Source organism: Danio aesculapii, chromosome 22 (assembly GCF_903798145.1).
Source record: "Danio aesculapii chromosome 22, fDanAes4.1, whole genome shotgun sequence".
In the NCBI taxonomy this organism is placed as follows: Eukaryota; Metazoa; Chordata; class Actinopteri; order Cypriniformes; family Danionidae; genus Danio; species Danio aesculapii.
In genome coordinates, this window is record NC_079456.1 from 7451135 (window position 1) to 7473251 (window position 22117).

The 22117-nt window shown below is 36.6% G+C and overlaps 2 protein-coding genes across 2 annotated transcripts; one reads left to right on the forward strand and one right to left on the reverse strand.

Moving 5' to 3' along the window:
* The first annotated feature begins 346 nt into the window (after window positions 1-346).
* Window positions 347-1279, forward strand: LOC130216150 (ribonuclease-like 3). The gene is made up of 2 exons (XM_056448038.1): window positions 347-437; window positions 710-1279. Exon 2 carries the CDS (start codon window positions 713-715, stop codon window positions 1163-1165), a length of 453 nt encoding a protein of 150 aa, XP_056304013.1. The 5' UTR covers window positions 347-437; window positions 710-712; the 3' UTR covers window positions 1166-1279.
* A 343-nt stretch (window positions 1280-1622) lies between these two features.
* LOC130216146 (uncharacterized) lies at window positions 1623-18219 on the reverse strand. Its single transcript, XM_056448035.1, has 4 exons — window positions 18039-18219; window positions 10845-11171; window positions 10028-10363; window positions 1623-4877 (listed from the first exon to the last, which is right to left on the reverse strand). The coding sequence occupies exons 1-4, from the start codon at window positions 18088-18090 to the stop codon at window positions 4717-4719; spliced, it is 876 nt and encodes a 291-aa protein (XP_056304010.1). The 5' UTR covers window positions 18091-18219; the 3' UTR covers window positions 1623-4716.
* Between the last annotated feature and the right edge of the window lie 3898 nt (window positions 18220-22117).

The window sequence follows — 22117 nt, forward strand, 5'->3', positions numbered from 1 at the left end:
TCTCATAACATTATTTATCAATATGTGTCTCTTTTTGGATATAGAAATTAAAAATGCAAAATAGGAAATACGCTGGAACTGTTGTTTTTGTTAACATCCCTCAAAATGATCTATACACTGGCGGCATCTGAAAACCAATGACTTAGTAAAACAACCAAATCAAAAATATGAAAATATTCTAAAGGATATGCAGAAGCTGAATGGGTCATCAGTAATGTTTTGGATTTTGAAAATGACTAATCTGATCAACTAATAACAAATAAGGGTGATGAAATTTCCATCAAGTAAACCTGGCCAAGGGCATGTTTGCACTGTGATTAAAGTTCACATTAAGTTTGCAATAAAAACTCCTGCAACACTGACAAACTGAGAAGCAAGAACTTTATTCACAACGCTGCTGTTTATTACAGTAAAGCCTTCACGCAAAAGACAACCAGGTAGGAATGTTACATCTTTACTCAAGTGTAGCCATTTATACAGAAGAATTGTGTTATGGTGAAGACGGAAAACAGGCAAAAAAAAAAAAAAAAAAAAAAAAAGGAAAGGAAACGCTAAGAGACTGGAAGCAAAAGTATGAAAATGTGCACCTGGGTTAAATATAAGAAGAAAAAAAACTAGCAAAAAGTTAATTGAGCCTCGTTAATATGTTATTACCAAGGCAAGGCTGGGTTTCACTTAAGATGTTTTGATGTACGTGTTTTCTCTCCAGGTCATGGAGATTCTTCAGTCTGCTGTCATTTTTCTGCTGGTCTTCAGTGTCTCTTTCACAGCTGCCGAGGTGCCAGCAGATGTAGATCAACGTTATCAAAAATTCCTCAGGCAGCATGTGGATGCTGATATTAGTGTGCAAAAGTGTGACCGCGCAATGAGCAGAAGAAAGATCACTGCCGGAACTGGAAACGACTGCAAAGAAGTCAACACCTTCATACAAGCGAATAAAGACCGTATTACCACCGTTTGTGGCGATGCAGGAACTCCAGTGAACAACCTGTTTAAGAGCAATCAGCCTTTTCCTGTGGTCACGTGTAAATTAAAAAGTGGGAATAGACGCCCGAATTGTCAATACCGTGGTACAAGCAGCACTCGTTATATTGTTTTGGGTTGTGATAAAGGGTGGCCTGTACATTATGATGAAGGCATCATTGATGTAAACAGGTCAGGCTAAATAGAGCTTCTCAAAGCTTTTAAAATGCATTGTAAATCATTTCCTCACTTATTTTTCAGTTTTTCTTTTCTCCAAGTGTAACTGTAGGGAACCTTTATAAAACTGTTTTACTCATCTGCTTGATTGTCTCGTATCTCAACAACACCAGAGGTCAATATCTGTAAACATAAACTTTCCTTTTTTGTCTTTATACATTACTTCATAATCATTTCTATTAATCTTTTGCATTTTAAATAGTTTACTAACATTCTGTAAAAGTATTTGTTTATATTAGTATATGCTTTGCATGAGGTTTTCGTGCGCAATAGAAAATATTAAGTGAACACAGCTGTGGGAAGCCATCAGCAACCTGCTTGAAACTCAGGAGGGGAGGAGTCAAGGCAAAAAAAAAAAAGAAGAACAGGGAGAAAGACATTTGACACAATATAAAACACACAATAACTTTAAACAATACGTCTCCAAACGTAACAGTCTTTTAATCACTTATTTTCAACATCAGACACTAAACAGCACAATACAAAATACTAAATATGTGATACAGAAGCAGCAAAAGAAGTGGCTCATTGTCCAAGATGATAGTCAACAAATTCTACTGACTGGCCATCAACAGTTTATTTAATGCACAGACCTAGTTCTAGGTTTAATAGCTATTGTAGGACATTCCAGTTGTTTTAGGTAGCAAACACAAAAGCAAAGTGACCATTAGTAGCTTTCTCTCTGAGGTTAGTCAATAGAGTCAGATGATGAGGTTGTGTATGTGTTCAAGTTGCAGGAGCTTTTTAAGACATTCAGGTATAGGCCTAGTAAAGTTTCATATGTAATACTGTTTTCATCCACCTATTTTTGTGCATTTTGTGCACAATATCACCTAACCGACACTTTCAGGCTGCAACAGCAAGCACCTTGTATCATTAGCATAAATGCTGTCTTTATTTTATTTTTGTTTATAAATCACTATACGTTTATAACTTTAATCTTATAACTTATTGATTATTATGCCATCGATTTGGTTCAATCCGATATCTCGGTGCATCACAGTGCATTGATGATGCTTTCCATACATAATTAGATTTTTTCCTCACAACACAATAATTTTTTAAAATTAAAATCTATAAATATATTAGTATTTATATATTATTTGTGATACAATATTGTCCTTTAATACAAGCAGTCAGATATATGAACTGTACCTTTTTATTTGACCTGCTCAAAGAAAACACTCTTTTTGAATGTTTTAAACAAAACTCTAATGCATGTACAGAAGACAGCATGAGCATTTACAGGAAATAAACTAATGTAAATATTATCCCGCTTGCTTTTTGAGCGCTGTCAAAGGAGGTCTTACACCCCTGTGATTGGCTATTGTCTTCAACCACTCAACAAAAAGGGCTGCGATTGGCTTTAGAAGTGAAAGCGCATTTGCGGTTAAGGTCTATGATACACGGTTATCACAGGTAATCCATAATAGACACAGTGGAGAAAACTCGCACCTCAGGCACGCTCGTGTCAGGATCCACAAGTATCGTTTTAACAGCCAAGCAGAGAGAAAAAGTTACCTCACAAACACGCCAGTGGGTCAAATGTCCGAAGTGTGAGAGAGAGAGGCAGAGATGGAGTTGTACAGCATTTCTCCCTAGTAGTGAAATAGCGGCTCGTGTGCTGTGCTGCCTTCAGTGTCAAAGAAAGACTTTCCAGTAAACTCACAAGCAGGTGAACTGTGCATAATTATCTACCTTTTAAGTAGTAGGAGAGGTTTATTTACTCGCCCTCGCTTCCTTCGCCATAGTATTCTACTGCGACATTGCTGGAGATAAACAATGTCAGTATGTAATAACCGGTTATGATCTATTACTGAACTGATATTACATTTTCCATATCTGCATCGCGGTGCACCAAAGAAACAATTAATTTTGACATCCCTACAAAAGACTGATCTTAAATCTTGAAAAATGGGGGAAATAGGTGCCCTTTAAAACGAAGTGAAATAATTACATTTTAATAAAAATGTTTAAATGAGCAAATAAGTAAACAAAATACTGCTGTGCCCCCATGTGATAGTCTCATGTATCAGCGAGCTCAAAGGGGGATGATATGGCGATCTGACAATTTTGCATATCACTCATTCCAGCATCAAAAAGTCACATGATTTTGTTTGAACAGATCATGTAATGATGGGTGCGTTGGGACATCACTAAATAGACAAACCAGCAGACCGACCACATTGCAAAACATCTGAAATGTTATTTTGGTCATTCTGAAATTACTCAGTCCACCATCACAGTGCCTCAATAGTATTACTATTACCGTCTGTGCTCCAAAAGAGCACCTTATGCCTCCAAAAGCGACCACATTGCGATCCGCAAACAATTATATATGAAAAAGGCCCACAGTGGCTTCTTCTACAACAGGAATGTGCTTTTTGTTTTTGGATATTTGGCCCCAGTTTAATCAAGAAGTGGCTTTTTTGTTCTCTTTGACTTAGTGGAATGAAATGGTGCTTTATTCGCAACTGTTTATGGAATTTTCAAGCTTTGCGCACAAGTCTAACATGCATCTTTAGATGGAAACATAGCTAATATTTATTTTAAAAGAGTTTACACTTATGCAGTCATGTGTTCTGTGTTATGTAAAGTGTGTTAGTAACCATTCTGATGCAGGTCACAGGCATCCTGTGTGGAGTGCATGAAAGCTGGCCACAAGCGTCTGAGTTGAGGAATTGTCCCGTCAACAAAATGTTGAGCGCAGAGAGCTGAAGTTCTGTTCATTCACCTTCTCACTCCGGCAGTGCTGATCCTCCACTGATCCTCTGCAACACCTCCAAACTAAAGCTAATTGGTTTATTTAGCACCAAGTTTCTTAACGATTCTCCAATAGCGTAATCTGTCCAGTCTCTCTTTCAGTATTAAAGTGTTATAAATTGATTAGTGGGCAGCCTGAGTCTGATCTTTCTTGATTACTCAAAGGAATGCTAGTAGGACCACCTTCAAGCTCATCCTGTAGAAAAAAATTCACAAAACGTTGAAATGATTAATCTGATAAAGAGGTCTTGGATTTGTGCTTCCTTCTGTTGTTCATGAATTACTTTTTCTTTTTTTTTTTTTACATTTTTTAGTTGTATTCAAATAAAATGTGCTATATCTGTACAAAATATGAACTGCAATATAGGCATCACTACATTAATATAACTTATGTTTAATAACAATATTCATAATCATAACCCTTGACTTGTTCCAAATGTGTTTGAGTTTCTTTATTCGGTTGAACACACAAGATGATGTCCCGAAGAGTGTTGGAAAAAAAACATTGCCCTTCATAATTACAGGTTCCCAAATATTAACTATTAGCTTTCACAGACTTCCCTACTCTGAAGGTAATGGCTGTTTTTTCTCAATATTAGTCTTTTGTGCTCAACACAATAAAGAAACTCAAACAGGTTTGGGACAAGTCAAAGGTGAGCAAATTATGGCAGAATTTTCATTTCTGTAAACTATACCTTTAAATACCACTTACCCTTTTTTATTTTTGTTCAGAATATTCCACATCTTGTTAAATCAGCTGTGTGTTATACTTACAATCTGTGGGGCTGCTTCGTCATTTCTGTGGCAAAGGTGAGAAATCACACCAGCAACAACAGCAGCAACAGCAGCAACAACAACTGGCACAACAACTATTCCTGCAATTGTGCTCCCAGACAGATGTGAAGGTGGAGGAGCTGAAAAGAAACAGTGATTATTATCACAGAGTGAAGGAGTTTAAATTCAGTATTTAACAACAGCTTTAAATCACATTCACACTTTTCTGCTTTGGTCATCAGGGGGCAGTTTCAATAAGTTTGTTTAATCAATACCGACTCTGACATGGGAAACTCTTAGGCTCCATTTACACTAATATGTTTTAGTTTTAAAATGCATAAGTTTTGCTACGGTTTCGCCTTTCGTCCACACTACGCCAGAGTTTTTGAGCACCGAAAACGAAGATTTTTGAAAACTCTGAAGAGGCCATTTTCATTTTAAAACGCTGCTGCTCTGTATTAGTGTGGATGAGGGAAAACAGAGACATCTGAAAACGGAGGCGGAGCTGCAGACATTCGCCTCTCTGATTGGGGCTTTTTCCTCAATATTAAGTAGCCTACACACAGTTCAGTCTTGCATCCTCTCCTTGTAAGTTCAGACTTAGCAAGTTTGATATGGAAAACAAACTCTCGAGGACATGTCGGGTAAATCTCCAAAACGAACAGTGTACTTTGTAACCTCATTCACGTCACCCTGGCTACGCTGTTTTACTTTCTTAACAATAAAACGAAAACACGATATAAGGAACTGCCTATTTTCATTTTGTAACTTAGCAGACACCGAAAAATGTTTTGTGTAGCTGCATATTTATATAAGCATCATCTTCACTGTATTCATAACAAAACAGCCTATAACATAACAGGCTCCTTTCATTTGCATTGAAAATACAAAACATACCCTCTCTTTTGCTGAATATCAGTTTTAATAATCAATAATGACCATTATAAAAGTATAACGTACAATAAGTTTATACATTATAGGAAATAAAGGCCAGCAATCAATCAAATGTGCTGCAGTGTACGCGGTTACAAAATTAATATATTAACTTATCTCTGCGCTCAGCCAAAACAAGTTACCTCAGAACAAGTCATAGATTCAAAAGACCAAAGTCGGGGAATATGTTGTTAAATAGAGACAACAAGATGAATAATTAAATATCATGTTTAACAAATATAGTGAGATTAGATCCAGTGATCCATTGGTGTAGATATGTTGCAGTGCATGCCAGAGTGTGTGTGGTCACGAGATGTGCGTTTTCAGTGGTGTAGTGTGGACAGAGAGTTGTTCAGAAACGCCAGTGTGGAAGCGGATCGTTTTCATTCTAAAACACCGATTGAAAACGAAAACATATTAGTGTAAACGGGGCCTTAATTTTGGGGATTCAGATCAGCTAAATCTAGTTCAGTTAGGTCTCAGCACTGCAATTATGAAAAGACATGATCAATGGAGCTCTCGTATTACAATTCATCGTAGCAATGGCACCAAACAAAACAACATCTGCATATGAAATATAAAAGTTTAAAAATCTTTATAACTTGTGTAATAACAGGAGAAAACTGGCAAACAGTAGATTATTGAACTAATAGGCTATTAATTTTCATGGTATCCCATGGACAAAAAAAATTAGTTCAATCAGCATACATTCATGGCAATCCTATACAAAGAAAGTGCAAAGAGTTTTATTTACAATAGTTCTCACTCAAAATATTTTGTAATGTAAAACTAGTCATTCTTTGCAATAAGTGTAAATAATAACAATAATATGATATTTATACTTGTACAGGTAATTACTTTTTGTATCTCAGTATTATACAATAACAGGATGCAATAACAGCAGAAGTGAAAATGAGTACATTTAGGAGTGTCAAAAATAACTATTTGATATCAGCTCAGTAATATTCAATCAAATGACTGCTTTTATACACTAGTGTCTAAAGTCCACAAGTGAGACGTGTCTACAGCACATTGTGAACTTTAAGTGAAGTTTATTTATAAACTAATTACGAGAGGATCACAGGATTATGACTGAACACGGCTGGTTCTACATTAACGATGGTTCTGTATGATCCACCAATCAGACGATTCTTAACCCACTATAAAGAGCCAAGGTTTCTCACAACAGTCATCTTCGATTTGAAGAATCACCCCTTCTACCACTACTCCTCCACCTTTCCCTTCATAGGGCGGCACGATGGCCCTGTGGTTAGCACTGTTGCCTCACAGCAAGAACGTCACCGGTTCTAGTCCTTTAACACAGTGTTTCCCAACCCTGTTCCTGGAGGCACACCAACAGTACATATTTTGGATGTCTCCATTTTCTGACCCATTCATTTCAGGTTTTGGAGTCTCTTCTGATGTTATGATAAGATGATTCAGGTGTGTTTGATTAGGGAGAGGTTGAAAATGTGGACTGTTGGTGTGCCTTCAGGAACAGGGTTGGGAAACAATGCTTTAACAGACCGGCTTTCGTTTCTGTGCGAAGTTTGCATGTTCTTCCCATGATCGCGTGGGTTTCCCCCAGGTTCTCCGGTTTCATCCCACATTCCAAAAACATGCACTACAAGTGAATTGATTAATCTAAATTTAGCACTACAGTCAAACTCTTATCCTGCAGCATATCTCTTTATAGCAATCATTTTAGTCATCAGCTATTATCAAAAAGGGGGAGTTGTCGAGATCTACCGGAGCTCAATGCTTCCCTCTCGCACTGCAAACGGGAGGGAGCCCAGGGCTCAAGGACCTTTTGAGCTCAGGGCTCTCTCCCAGGACAGCATGCCAAACTTGCTTATAATCAATCATCAGCTAAGTGTGAACTCTTGAAAATAGGTTAAAATAAAAGTTACTGAATCTAATAAAAATAACATGCAGAAGTAGAGAACAGATTTAGCACAGCAGTGTTGTCCTTTAAGAAACAACAGACATCTTTCTCGCCCTTGACCCGACCGCAAAAGGCATATTAATAACAGAAATATTAGAAATTACAATAAGACATAATGCACTTAGTGCAGGGGTGTCCAAACTCTGTGCTGGAGGGCCGGTGTCCTGCTGAGTTTAGCTCCAACTTGCTTCAACACATCTTCCAGCAAGTTTCTAGCATATCTAGCAAGAGCTTGATTAGCTGTTTCAGGTGTTTTTGATTAGGGTTAGAGCTAAACTCTCTAGGACCCGGCCCTCCAGGACTGAGTGTGGACACCCTTGACTTAGTGCAACATCAAATCATTATGACTATTTAAATTTACAAAAGTCAACACACCAGTCGGCAGCTAGCTCTCTGCAACTCTCACATGGTCACCCATTGAAGCTAGGCAGGGCTGCGCCCGGTCAGTACCTGAATGGGAGACCACATGAGAAAGCCACGTTGCTGCCAGAAGTGAGGCGCCCAACCTGTGTTCTGTGTGGGTCCTAATCAAGGGTGTAGGTTTGCACTTGACATTGGTGGGAACAGGTGAATTAAATATACACACACAGCTATTGTAACTGCTATTGAAATATATTAATAATTAATCCTCTTTTCATAGAAATTGTTAAGTTTTAGGTCTGTAGCCAAGGGGGGTTTGGGTGGTTCAAAAGACCAAAGGTTTGATTTTTATTATTATTTTTGAATTTTTCTTATTATTCAAATGGCCAATTCTGACTAAGGAAAGTTTGTTCTGGCCAGTTTGTTGTTATTACATTAAATGCACACAATCCAGCAAAAAATAGTTACTTAATAAAAATAAAATGTCACTTAAATGCAATATTTATACCTCATAATTAAACAGAAAATCAGGCAAATAACTGCAAGAAGGTTCAGTTTTTCCGAAAAAAAAATAGCCATCCCTTTCAATATTTTGTATTCTTTAGAATTGTCATAATTAATATTCATGCAAAAAGTTCATCTTAGCATATTACTCCAGTAACATTTAGGATTGAATTCTGTTACTTATTTAGAATAATAATTGTATATTAATATTAATAATTGTATTTATTTAGAATAAATATAAATAAATTGTTGTATTTATTGAATAAAAATCTAACAATTTAAGGGGGGTGGGGGGTGTATGGGGTGGATCGCCCAGGGTGTCATTTAAACTAGAACTGCCACTGCCCTACCCGATCATCGTTGACAGCAAGCACACACCTTCAATAGACAGCAATGGCAATTTAATTTACCTGAAGATACATCAATAGAAGAAGCTGCATTAATAATTTTGTGGCTCAGAAAGGGATATGAATAAATGATATTATTAAGGTCTGTATAGTGAGTGTGTGTGTGTATATAGTAATGCCTTTTGTTCAGTTTGTTCATTTGTTTTCTTTATTAATTAACTCATTAATCTTCATTAATTTTAGACATGGCATTTACTGTATGCTGTACAATAAAAGTGTGTAAAAAATAACTGAAAAGTTATTTATATATATGAAAAGTGTTTTTAAACTAAATGTTGATCTTTATTTGCTTTGCACATGTACTTGCTGAATTATTTCAAGGAAAAAATTGCAATATTTCATTAATTCCTTTTCTTTTCGTCTTAGTGCCTTTATTAATCTGGGGTCGCCACAGCGGAATGAACTTATCCAGCACATGTTTTACACAGCTGATGCCCTTCCAGCTGCAACCCATCTCTGGGAAACACCCATACACACTCATTCACTACGGACAATTTAGCCTACCCAATTCACCTGTACCGAATGTGTTTGGACTGTGGGGAAAACCGGAGCACCCAAACCAGCGACCTTCTAGCTGTGAGGCGACAGCACTACCTACTGAGCCACCGCGTTGCCCTGCAATATTTCAAGAGAATTTAATTAAATGAATTAAACCATATTATTTCAATTACCAGAAACAAAAATATTACATTACGCTGAATTCATTATTTTTTTATGTGCCACCCCTAAGATTTGGTGCGGCCTCTTCTGGCCACCCCTACGAAATTTTTCAGGGGGTGCCACTGATCAGCTGGTGTGCAGTCTGGCGCAATATGGCTGCCATCGCATCATCCAGGTGGATGCTGCACACTGGTGGTGGATAAGGAGATTCTCCTCTATGTGTAAAGCGCTTTGAATGTCCAGAAAAAGCGCTATATAAATGTAAGGAATTATTAATATTATTACCAGTGCTTAACACGTTCTCACCTACACCACTGCAGCTAATAGTCAATAGCTTTTATTTTTAGTTTTTTTAATTATAAGTTTTATGAATTTTTCCACCTTTAATGTGAAAGGACGTTATAGACCAGAAATTATGGGGTTAAAGTATAATAAACAGTTTACATTTTGGTGCATTGAAGAACAATAATAATATACTCACAAACAACAATAAGGCTGAATCTCTTCTCTCTGGTGATGCTGAAGCGTTCGTCACTCCTGATGAAAATCTCTAATGTATAATTTTCAGAGTCTGTTATTCTGATGTTCGTGATGGTCAGAGATGCAGTTTCATTGTCCAGTTTCAGTCGGTCTGTGAATCTCTCTTTACACTGAACATCAGCGCAGATCTGACTCTGATTTACACTGATTTCAGCTATGAGAATGTCATTAACCAAACACTTCAGCACAGCAATTAGGTCTCTTCTTATGCCAGGATTAAGAGTGACAGATTCTGCCTGGTTTTTCTTTAATCGATTATGTTGAACAGCAGGATCACCTAAAAATCAGAGCTGCAGAATATTAGATGATCTTCATTTAAAAAAATTATAAATAAAATAAAAACAGAAATGAGATGGAATGATTAGATGCAGTAATTCCCATCTTAACTCATATTAATAAAATGTACTTTTAAAACTAACAGCTAGTTAAGAAAAATGATTTCAGATTAAAACAAAATGAACGTTTCATGTAAACTACAGAACTGAACAAGTGCACTTCATTTTGTCAAAGACATGATCTATATACTGCACACTAAATAAATACACAATGTTAATAATAAAGATTTAATTTAAAGAAGGTTTATTAGAATCATCAATATCATTTCTTAGTTTGGATTACATTTTATTAATATAAAAATGACACTTAATTATTATTATTATCATCATCATCATTAAATAAAGTGGTTCCATTAAATGTAACCTTTTTCCTAAGAGTGCAAATAAAGAAAATTGAAATTTAAACATTGATGAATAACTCACCATAGACAGTGACATTAAAGGTTATTTCTCTATTGCCCTTTATCAGTAGTTTATATTCTCCAGAGTGTGTGTTTCTGATGTTCATGATGGTCAGAGATCCAGTCTGATTGTCCAGCTTCAGTCTGTCTCTGAATCTCTCAGTGCCTTCATTACAATGAACATCTGTACAGTTAAAACTGAGATCTGCATTGAGTTGAGCAATGCGGAGGTTATTAAAATACCATTCGGTGTCTTTACGCTGTTGTTTTTTAACACCACTGTGTAGACTGACGGAATCTTCTTCCACCAAAGACACAGACACAACACTTTCGTGAAAGCTGGTCACATCTGAAGAAGATAATGAATGGAAGCAAAAGAGATTGTAAGTAGATTAGCATGTGATATTGTAACAAGCAAACAAACAACAGAAGAACGTCACTGATTTATTCATTTACTCTTACAACAAACACACAGGAGACTCATACAGACAGATCAAATATGAAAACTATGTATTTGAAGAATGATACATGATCTTACTACAAATCAAAAGATTTAATGGACTAAGATTAACCGGTAAACCAGTTTTAAATGGAAACTATAAAGGTCCTGTGGATCTCCACTGTTATTTAATATCTTAATCTATTCATTCATGCTTACCTTCTATAGGTGGCATGTCAATCCCAAAATATTCTTTTGGTACATGTGTGAAACTTTTAGATAAAAAAAAAAAAGACACGAGTTATCGTAATATAACACATGCAAAGATGTGGGCTAATATCTGTCAGCAGCACACCCACACAGAGTACGTTTACATGGACAACAATAATACGATTGTAATGCGATTAAGACAATAGTCTGATTAAGAGTCTACCATGTATACAGCGATTTTTGATTAATCCGATTAAGGTAATAATCAAACTAAAGAGAAATCGAATTAAGGCATGTGGAGTATGCTGATTTAAGTTGCAATATTAACGTGCAGTACAGACACACCTTAATCAAGCTACTACCTATATGTAGGACTTTTCGCCGTGTTTTGCAACAGGATAGTCCACACATACATGGCTGTTTGACAATACAGACACCTGCATCGTGAAATGCGAAGGTTTTTTTTCTTCCATTCAGCATGCTACAGACTTCCATTAAAACAACACTTCCAGCAGTTCATGGTTGCATCCAATATCTCGTTTGTCATGTGGGAATGAAAGTGAAAGTGCCAAACTGCAGTCAAAGTCAAGTGGTGCTCACTGCAGAGCCACTTGGGCAGAGCTGAGCTCCAGCAAGGAGGAGCTTGAGCTCCAGCTCCTCCTTCCTTGCACTTCTTCTACAAGTGATGTCACTGGGGGTTAAGGGTGGGGTGGGTGTACACATTAAAACATCTTATAGGAGGAGGAGTTGAAGCCCAAGTGGCTCTGCAGCGAGCAGTGTCCCGTAAAAGTCGACAAATTAAAAATGACACCAAAATTACATGAAATGCCGCAGGAAATGTGGATAGCTAGCGCGATGACATTAATCAAATTATGTGCTATAACACTAAAAACAGGATCATGAAAGGAACATTAACAAAGCAACTCATGTAAACACCTTGATCATATTACTGTCCTAATTAAACGTAATGATTGAGGTAAAGTTGGTTTTATATTTTGCTCATTTGTTCAGTGACAACTTGTGACATGCTCCATATATTGTTTACCATGATACTTTGAATAATCAGTTTGATATCACATGTAAGAATGACTATATTATTTAAAATACCTTAAAATGAAAATAAATAAGTTAAATAATAAAATAAATTAATGAATTAACAAACATAGAGAAGTCCATATTGTAGCCAACAAAGGAACCGCCACGATGCAATAATATATGCCACAACAGATAAGTGTTACCCCTCCGTTACACAAGCATGCCACAATAAATTTGACTAACATGTACTGTCAAATGACTAAATATTACGTAAATAATACGTAAAATAAATGCTTTTAAATTAAAACATCACGGAGTAGTCCAGCATATAAACTAACTTGCGACGCAATAAATCAAATTAAAAGTCGTGTAATGATTAAATATGTTTTTGCGCGTGTTGATTAATGTCTATAAGCTTCGCCGAGTGTCAGTCACACTCTGAGTGACACAGGTCACTACCATAGACTGTAAAATATATGGACGTAGTATCCGTGACGTCACCCATAGGTTTCTGAAGAGCGCAAAATAAGCTAAAAGGGGAGGCGGAGCAAGATGGCGCCTCGGTAGGATGAATATTTCAGAGCTCCAGGCCAAAATGTTATTTTTGCAAATCTAGCGGTTTCAACATTACCTTTACAATAGTTTATCTAGAAGTAAGAACAGCTACGTGAAACTGAGAGCGAAACATGCCAAAATCTGACAAGCGCAGAAAGCATTTAGACAGCGACTTTGTCGACACTATGGATGGTCATGACTATGCTTCTCCGGTGGGAAATGAAGTTGATCTCTGCATGTCACATTTCCCTGTAACCCCTAGCAAGTCACCTGCACATAAAAAAGTTAAGCCCAGCCTAACCGAGCAGGCTGACTCCACAGTTATTTCCACATTATCCTCTTTGATCAACACGAGGTCTGACACACTTGAAGGACTGATCAGTGCTAACACGCTTGAGATTGAAGGTCTGACAAAAACGATAGACTTTGTGTGTGCCGCAGTTAAAGATGTAAAGAAGAATGTGGAAGCCGTTGATGCGAGGGTGAAAATTCAAGAAAAGCTCACAGGCGCGTGGGAAGCGTGTATATAGGATCTGGAAAGATATTCTCGAAGAAGGAATTTGAGGCTATTTGGGGTACCACAATCTGTCATATCAGATCTGAGGTGATTCAAATCTGCAGCGAATTGCATCCAGATGCTAGGATGAGGTACCCTGATGTTGTCGACACTGTGCATTGCATAGGAAGGAGAGATGACAACGCAAAACCTCGCGCTATTATCATGCAATTTACCTCACAGGTAGTTTGTTAAGCCTTGTGGAAAGCAGCTAAGAATTCACAGTTTCTCATAGAAAATAACTTGCGCTTCGTGGAGGATCTGTCATTTCTGGACCGGGAGAGAAGGAAGAGCTTGTGGCCCAAAGTGAAAGAGGCAAGGGCTGCCGGAAAAGTGGCATATTACATTGGGACACGTGCATTCATTTAAGGAGTGGAGGTTACTGTTTAAGCGCTGAAATGAGAACCTGACTGTTTCCAGACAGCTTTTAAATTTACCTTATTTTTCTGCTGGATTTATGACTTATTGATTTAAGTTGGTCTTTTGGCTCTGTTCATCTCAAGACCTTTATCTTTAGTCAGTTTTGACTTTTTGCCTTTGTTTGACCTTATAGTCAACAATTGTTCTTTGTCTTTTGTCACTTATTTGTCGTTATCGTTCATTTCACTTAATGTTTGGGGTATGAGAAACAATGTTAAGCGCAAAGCACTTTTTTGTTTGGTAAAAACTATGGTTCAGACTTTTGTTTTTTTCAAGAAACCCATTCTGTCAAGGAGGATGCTAAATTCTGGAGATCTCAAAGGGAGACTGATATGTGGGTGTCTCATGGGACAGAACGGTCAGCAAGTGTCGCTATTTTTAAAAACAAGTTTTGTGGGGAGATTTTGCATTCTGTTGCAAGTAATGATAAGGGTCACTTTCTATTGCTTGTTGTATCACTTGGGCAAAGTACTTCAGTTTTAGTAAATATATATGGGTACAACACTTCTAAGGAGAATACAATTTTATTGAATGAGATCAGTGATAAAATTCAATACTGGGTGGAAAAATTTCCTAAATCTTCCATTATTTTGGGCGGAGACTTCAATATGGTAATAAACAGTGAATTAGATAGGTTTCCCTCCAGAACCGCTTCTACAAATTCAATTCTAAATAATTTTCTGTTGAGATTTTCCTTTGTTGATATCTATAGAGAAAAAAATCCTCAACAGAAACTCTATACATGGTGTAGCAAGGATCATTCTAAAAAATCTCGAATAGACTTTTGGTTAGTTTCTCAGAGTTTAGCAAGTAGCTGTAAATCAATTGATATCCATGCTTCTCCGCTTACAGATCACAGTGCTGTTTCTCTTGGAGTTTGTCGCTCTACATTACTTGATGTATACTCATCTTCTTACTGGAAATTGAATAATTCGTTTCCGAGGATGTTAAAAAGGATATTGTATTATTGATTGAGAAACACTGGAGTAGAGCTTCAGTAGAGAACACATATTGTGGACAGTGGGAGCTGCTGAAGTTTGAAATTGGCAAATACTTTAGGAAATTTGGCAGCAATTTAGCTAAACATCAACGGGTAGAAGAAAATAAGGTGGTGACAGAAATTACTAGGCTCTCCTCTAAACCTCCAGAGCTACTTTCAGAAATTGACAAACTTAGATTTGCCACTTTTGCCACACTTACAGGGCACAAGGAGCTTATATAAGATCTAGACAAAAGTGGATGGAAGAAGGAGAATGTAATACAGCATACTTTTTTAGGTTGGAAAAGAGTTTGTTGAAGAGCTCATTAATTGAAACCTTAAATGTTGATGGCATAGTTATTAATGATTCTAAAAAATAGCTCATTATTGTGCTTAATTTTATAGCAATCTTTATAAAGAAAGATACTCGGAAGAGGCAGCTTGTAATTTTATGGAATCTGTCAAACAATACAAAACTATTTCAAGTAATGATAGAGACTTTTGTGACAAGGACTTGACTTTATTAGAGGGTAAGGAACTGACGGCCTGACTTCAGAGTTTTACAAATTATTCTCTAAAGAGTTGTCTCCATTTTTATTCAAGGTTTTTGAAGAAAGTATTCAGAAGGAAACTCTTCCTCCAACCCTTACGCAAGGATTCATTTCTCTTATCCAAAAACCCAAGGATTTTCTTTTAATTGATAATTGGCGACCGGTCTCTCTACTTAACAATGATTATAAGTTGTTAGCTATTATATTTGCTAAAAGATTAAAATCTGTACTGGACTGGACTGTATGGCCAAAAGACATATTGTTAACAAAATAAGGCTGATTCTTGACTTATTGGACTACTCAGAAATAATACAGGAGAACAGTTTCATTCTTTTTCTAGACTTTTATAAGGCATTCGACTCCTTGGAGCATAAATTTATGGTTAAAACATTATATAAATTTGGATTTGGGCACATGTTTTGCAAAGCAATTAAAACTCTTTATAATAATGGCACTTCTTCAATTAAATAAAAAAATGGCACCTCACCAAAATTTGGCTTATTTAGGGGGGTTCGACAGGGGTGCCCTATATCTCCTTATTTATTTTTACTTTGTGCGGAACTACTATCTGCATTTATCTATGAAAGTGGTATACAAGGTATCTGTTTAGCGGGTCGAGAAATAGTTATTAGCCAGTTGGCTGATGACACCAGTTTTTTTTAAAAGATGCCTTCCAAATTCCTATAGTTATTGATAGAATTAAACTTTTTTCTAAAGCATCAGGACTTGAGTTAAACTTAAGCAAATGTGAACTAATGTCAATTAAAGAGTGTGCGGCTCCCACTGTCTACAATATCCCAGTTAAGTCTGAAGTAACATATTTAGGCATTGTGATTACTAAAAACCAAGAAAGGAGATCTTCTCTAAAATTTGATCCTGCTATTATTAAGACACAAAGAAGATTTCAGACATGGTTGCAGAGAGACTTGTCTTTAAGAGGTAGAGTGTTACTTACCAAAGCGGAGGGTATAGCTAGGCTAACTTTCCCTGCACTTTCTTTATACGTAGATAATAAAGTTTGTAAAAGCGTGGATAAAAATATGTTTAATTTTGTCTGGAAGAATAAAATTCATTATGTTAAGAAATCTGTAATTAAGAACAAGTATGAATACGGAGGGTTAAATTTTCTTGATTTTTCATCTTTAAACAATACTTTCAAAGTAAACTGGCTCAGGCAATTTATAAGTAACCCAAACTCAATTTGGAATTTTATCCCAAATTACTTTTTTTCAAAATTGGGTGGTCTCCCTTTTCTACTGTAACTATAAGATTGCTAGAATCCCTTATAAATTATCAAATTTTCATAAGCAAGCTTTACTTGCATGGTCACTGATTTACAAACACAACTTTTCTCCTCATCAATATTTTATCTGGAACAATCAGGACATTTTGTATAAAAACAAATATTTCTTTTTAAATGGTTGGTTTGAAAAAAATATTTTGATTGTATCGCAGTTATTTAATTCAGAAGGTCTTCTTTTAAATTATAAAGAGTTTTTATGCAAGTTTCCCGGTAACTCCAAAAGAATTTTCCATTGTAATGGATGCAATTCCTAAAGGTGTTATTATGCTTTTTAGAGGCTATGGTGGAGTATCCAATGTTTCGTCCGTACCATTGCACCCCTTGGAAACTTCAGTGGGAAAAATATGTTTTTTTATCACAACCTTCCTCACGTAATTACAAAATCAGGTCTCTCTTTCAAAAGGAAATGGTAACAACCCCATATGTGAAGTTTTTTGGATGGAAATATATGACCAGATTCAATGGAAAAAAAGTTTGGTCTTTATCTGTAAAATATATAATAACTAACAAAATTAGAGAAATTTCATTTAAACTGTTACACAGATTTTACCCAGCCAAGACATTTTTGAAAAGATTTAAGTCAGATATAGATACATGCTGCTCTCTCTGTAATATACCCAATGAAACTGCTGATCATATGTTTTGGAAATGCCCTCATACACAATGCTTTTGGATTGAACTTTCCTTGGTCTTTCATCGCAAAATATTACCGGGATTCTTGTTATCTTTTAAGGATATCCTATTAGGTTTTTTTCAATACTCCTGATGATAAAAGCAAGGAATATTTCATTATTAATCTCCTTTTAATCCTTGCTAAATTCCATATACACCGCTGTAAATTCTCTCAACGTATACCTTGTTTTAGAAAAGGAAATTTAACAGTACATTAGAACTATTGCTTCCTCTAAAAATCTTAAAGCTATTAGAACAGTTAACTTATTTTCCTTTTTTAATTTTCTTAACACATAATTTTATATTATTATTATTTTTTTGTTGTTGTTTTTTTTCTCTTGAATGTGCCTATTTGATGCTTTACTTCTCTGTAAAACTCATGTACACTCTTTGTAACAAATTTTTATGATGTTGTTATTGTTACCCTGACTTTAATAAAAAAAATAAAAACATAAAAATAAACTGCTGCTGGAAAACTAGCATAAAAATGTCTTACCAAGAACGAGTAAAATCGAGATTCCTGAGAGCAAATTAAAGACGTGAGTCATTTTATAGACGCTTCCCCGCAGGAAACATTTTCTGATTTATAAAGGAGTTCCGTTCATCCAGTGCGTCCTGTAAAAAGTCCTTACACAGCTACGTTTTTCCAAGACTCAGGGTGCGTTTAGCATGGACAACTCCCCAGATCGGGGTGGGAGGATGTGTAGCGATTGGTTTGTGAACTATGACGCTTTAATAGCTTATTGGATGGAGGATTGTGACGCTATATTAGTGCAAAATTTTGTGCCAATAAGAATGAACGTAACTTTATAAAACTGAACGTAACTTTCCAAGAAACGATCAAAAATATGCCTCTGCAAAAGAAGAAAAACAATGAAAACAAAAAAATGAACTCAGTCGCACGAATTTAACATGCTCTTCAAATGGTGTTCAAATGAACATGCTCTTCATTCTTTGTTAATGATTTTCAAAGAATCGTTTTCGCGAATCATGGATTTTGAATGCGTTGCCACAGTTTTCGCTTCCGCTTCGGTGGGGCGGGCTTAACAGCGATCTACACTGATTGGCTAATGAGCTTTTGATGGACAGTTGCTCTCTGACCTGGAAGCACAGACGGTGACGTCAGTAGCGCGCATATCGGAAAGTTGTTGCGGTGTGCAATACGTCGTGCTTTATGTTAAGTACTAATGTTAGTATTTTACCTACGGTCGTCTCTTAGTTTCTAAAGATGACCTCCCGGGAGAGACACGGAGCGGTGCCATCATCTTCCACCTCAGCTTGTCCCTCAGGGCAGCTTGAAGTAAGTTCGTGTTGCCAAAGTAACGTTTATCAATAACAACAATAAAAGTTTTATTCATGTACAGTGTGCAACAGTTATTTTGCGAGTTATTGTTGTTATTCACAAGTTTGCAGTGCACTGATGTTATGTCATGTAGTTTAATTGTTTTAATTTTAGTTAGATTGCTGTTTTATACAGTTATACTTATAATATGTAAGGACATGTCATTGTAGTGCAGGTATCAAACCTGAAAGAAGGCAATATCTATTTATATTGACATCTAACTGTTATACACTGTATCTTGATATACAGTACATTAAACATTTTTACACAATAAACCAAAAATGTATAACGTTTCTAAACACAACATTTAAACAATAAAAGTGTTTTAAAAAAAGCCAGAACTGTTGCACACTGTACATGAATAAAACTTTTATTGTTGTTATTGATAAACGTTACTTTAGCAACACGAACTTACTTCAAGCTGCCCTGAGGGACAAGCTGAGGTGGAAGATGATGGCACCGCTCCGTGTCTCTCCCGGGAGGTCATCTTTAGAAACTAAGAGACGACCGTAGGTAAAATACTAGCATTAATACTTAACATAAAGCACGACGTTTCTTGGAAAGTTACGTTCAGTTTTATAAAGTTACGTTCATTCTTATTGGCACAAAAATTATTCCATACTATTTCTGCAAACGGAAGTAAACAACAAAAGCGCAAATTTTCATTAAAAATTTTACATAAAATATATCCAACCAACGTGTTACTTTCCACATTTTCAGATATTGAGGAAGAATGTTCATTTTGTAAAAACAGTGAGGAATCCTTATGTCACTTATTTGTTGGTTGTCAGAGTGTGCAATTATTTCGGAAAGACTGTTTTTCTGATTATTCTGCTAAAAACAATATGTTGATAACATTGAATGCAAAAGAAATTTGTTATTTTGAAAATGGTGATGAACAAATGAACAATTTTGTTCTTTAATTATTTTAAATGGCAAATTCTTTATCCACTAATGTAGACTTTCAAAATCTCCTCCTTCATACAAGGCTTTGGTCAACGAACTTATTCTGTTAATGAAGTCTCTCAAAGCTGTAAAAACTGTAAAAGCTCTGTCTATTGTAAGTTACTATGAATCTGTTTTTGGCGTCTTTTGAATATTCAATTCAATTCACCTTTATTTGTATAGCGCTTTTACAATGTAGATTGTGTCAAAGCAGCTTCACATAAAAGGTCACAGTAAATAGGAACAGTGTAATTCAGTTTGTAGTGTTTAAGTTCAGTTCAGTTTAGCTCAGTTCAGTGTGGTTTAATAATCACTACTGAGAGTCCAAACACTGAAGAGCAGATCCAACGATGCGCAGCTTTACAGATCCATGCAAGCCAGTGGCGACAACGGAGAGGGAAAAAAACTTCACTAATTGGCGAAAGTGAAGAAAAAAAACCTTGAGAGAAACCAGGCTCAGTTGGGCACGACCATTTTAATTTCTCCTCTGGCCAAACGTCTTGTGCAGAGCTGCAGTCTCAGTGGCGGAGGCTGGAAGCTGGCCTCAGCGAAGACTCGTCTGTCTCTGGAGTGTCACAGGAATCAGTCTCATGTTCTCCACTCTTCCATGACCATCACAGTAGCTGCTCAGGATACGGCCTGGTCCAGGATTACGGAAACCTTGGGATCATCTCGTCGTTGGTCTTGGATCGAATCAGTGACTCTGCATAGTCTGAGGGCCTCGGGAAGAGTATCTCCAGGTGGAAATGGAGAATAAAGAGAATAATTAGCGTAGCTGCTGTTCATAGTGTATATAAACAAGATGCAGAACCTGTGTGGAAGCCCGCTAAGTGGTGCACTAAGTGTATGCTTTACTGAACAGATAGGTCTTTAATCTAGTTTTGAATTGGGAGAGTGTGTCTGAGCCTCGGACGTTATCAGGAAGGCTATTCCAGAGTTACGAGCCATAAATGAGAAGGCTTGAATATCTTCCTTTTGTTTTGTTTTTTTTATTTTTATTTTTATTTTTTTTATCATCTTTGGAATTTTTGTTTGTTGCCTGTGTTGCTGTATTTGTAAATTACTAATGCATAATACAAAAAATCTATTTAAAAAAACAATAGCACAAATTATAAAATAAAACAATGGCACAAATAAAAAAGCATGGCTTCAGTCCCTACTTATCGACATTTTCTGATTAAAGTTGACTCACTGTATGGCAAGCCGTTTTGATATTTAATTAATAGCCCATACTGGTATCTATTTTCATGTTACTAGTATTTATTTTTTGAATACTAGTATCTTTTCCATTACGTATTCCATCACTTATTGATTGGATACTAACCTAGTGCTTATTCATTAGATACTAGTATCTATTTAATAGGTACTAGTATTTATTTATTAGATCCTAGTACTTATTAAATAAACTTGTACTTATGAATATGATAGCATCACACAGTTGCTGCAGATTTGTCAGGTGCACATCCGTGATGCGAATCTCCCGTTCCACAGAGCTCACTCTATTGGATTGAGAGCTGGTGACTGTGGAGGCCATTTGTGTACAGTGAACTCATTGTCATGTTCAAGAAACCAGTCTGAGATGATTCACGCTTTATGACATGGTGTGTTATCCTGCTGGAAGTAGCCATCAGAAGATGGGTACACTGTGGTCATAAAGGGATGGACATGGTCAGCAATAATACTTAGGTAGGCTGTGGTGTTGACACCATGCTCAGTTGGTACTAATGGGCCCAAAGTATCTCCCACAGCCCACACCATTACACCACCATTACCAGCCTGAACCGTTGATACAAGGCAGGATGGATCCATGCTTTCATGTTGCTGAATCCAAAATCTGACCCTACCATCCGAATGTCTCAGCAGAAATCGAGGCACATCAGACCAGGCAACGTTTCTCCAATCTTCAATTGTTCAGTTTTGGTGAGCCTGAGTGAATTGTAGCCTCAGTTTCCTGTTCTTAGCTGACAGGAGTGGCACTCAGTGTGGTCTTCCGTTGCTGTAGCCCATCCGCCTCAAGAAATGCTCAGAGCAGCCCGTCTGGCACCAACAACCATGCCACGTTCAAAGTCATTTAAATTCTCTTTCTTCCCCATTCTGATGCTCGGTTTGAACTGCAGCAGGTCATCTTGACCATGTTCACATGCCTAAATGCATTGAGTTGCTCCCAGGTGACAGCTGTACCTATTAAAGTGGCCAGTAGTGTATATGGAGTTCAGATTGTTTGAATGTTTTCACTGCATTATTCCAAAAATCTACTAAATCTGGTGATTCAAGTTTGACCAGGTGTC

Coding starts and splice junctions, on each gene's coding strand:
- LOC130216150 (XM_056448038.1), top strand. CDS start 713: ATGGAGATTCTTCAGTCTGCTGTCATTTTTCTGCTGGTCTTCAGTGTC.
- LOC130216146 (XM_056448035.1), bottom strand. CDS start 18,090: ATGACTCACGTCTTTAATTTGCTCTCAGGAATCTCGATTTTACTCGTT. Junction 11,172..18,038: donor CTCGATTTTACTCGTTCTTG/GTAAGACATTTT, acceptor TATCTTCTTCAG/ATGTGACCAGCTTTCACGAA. Junction 4,878..10,027: donor ATTCAGCCTTATTGTTGTTT/GTGAGTATATTA, acceptor GTTTCTTTTCAG/CTCCTCCACCTTCACATCTG.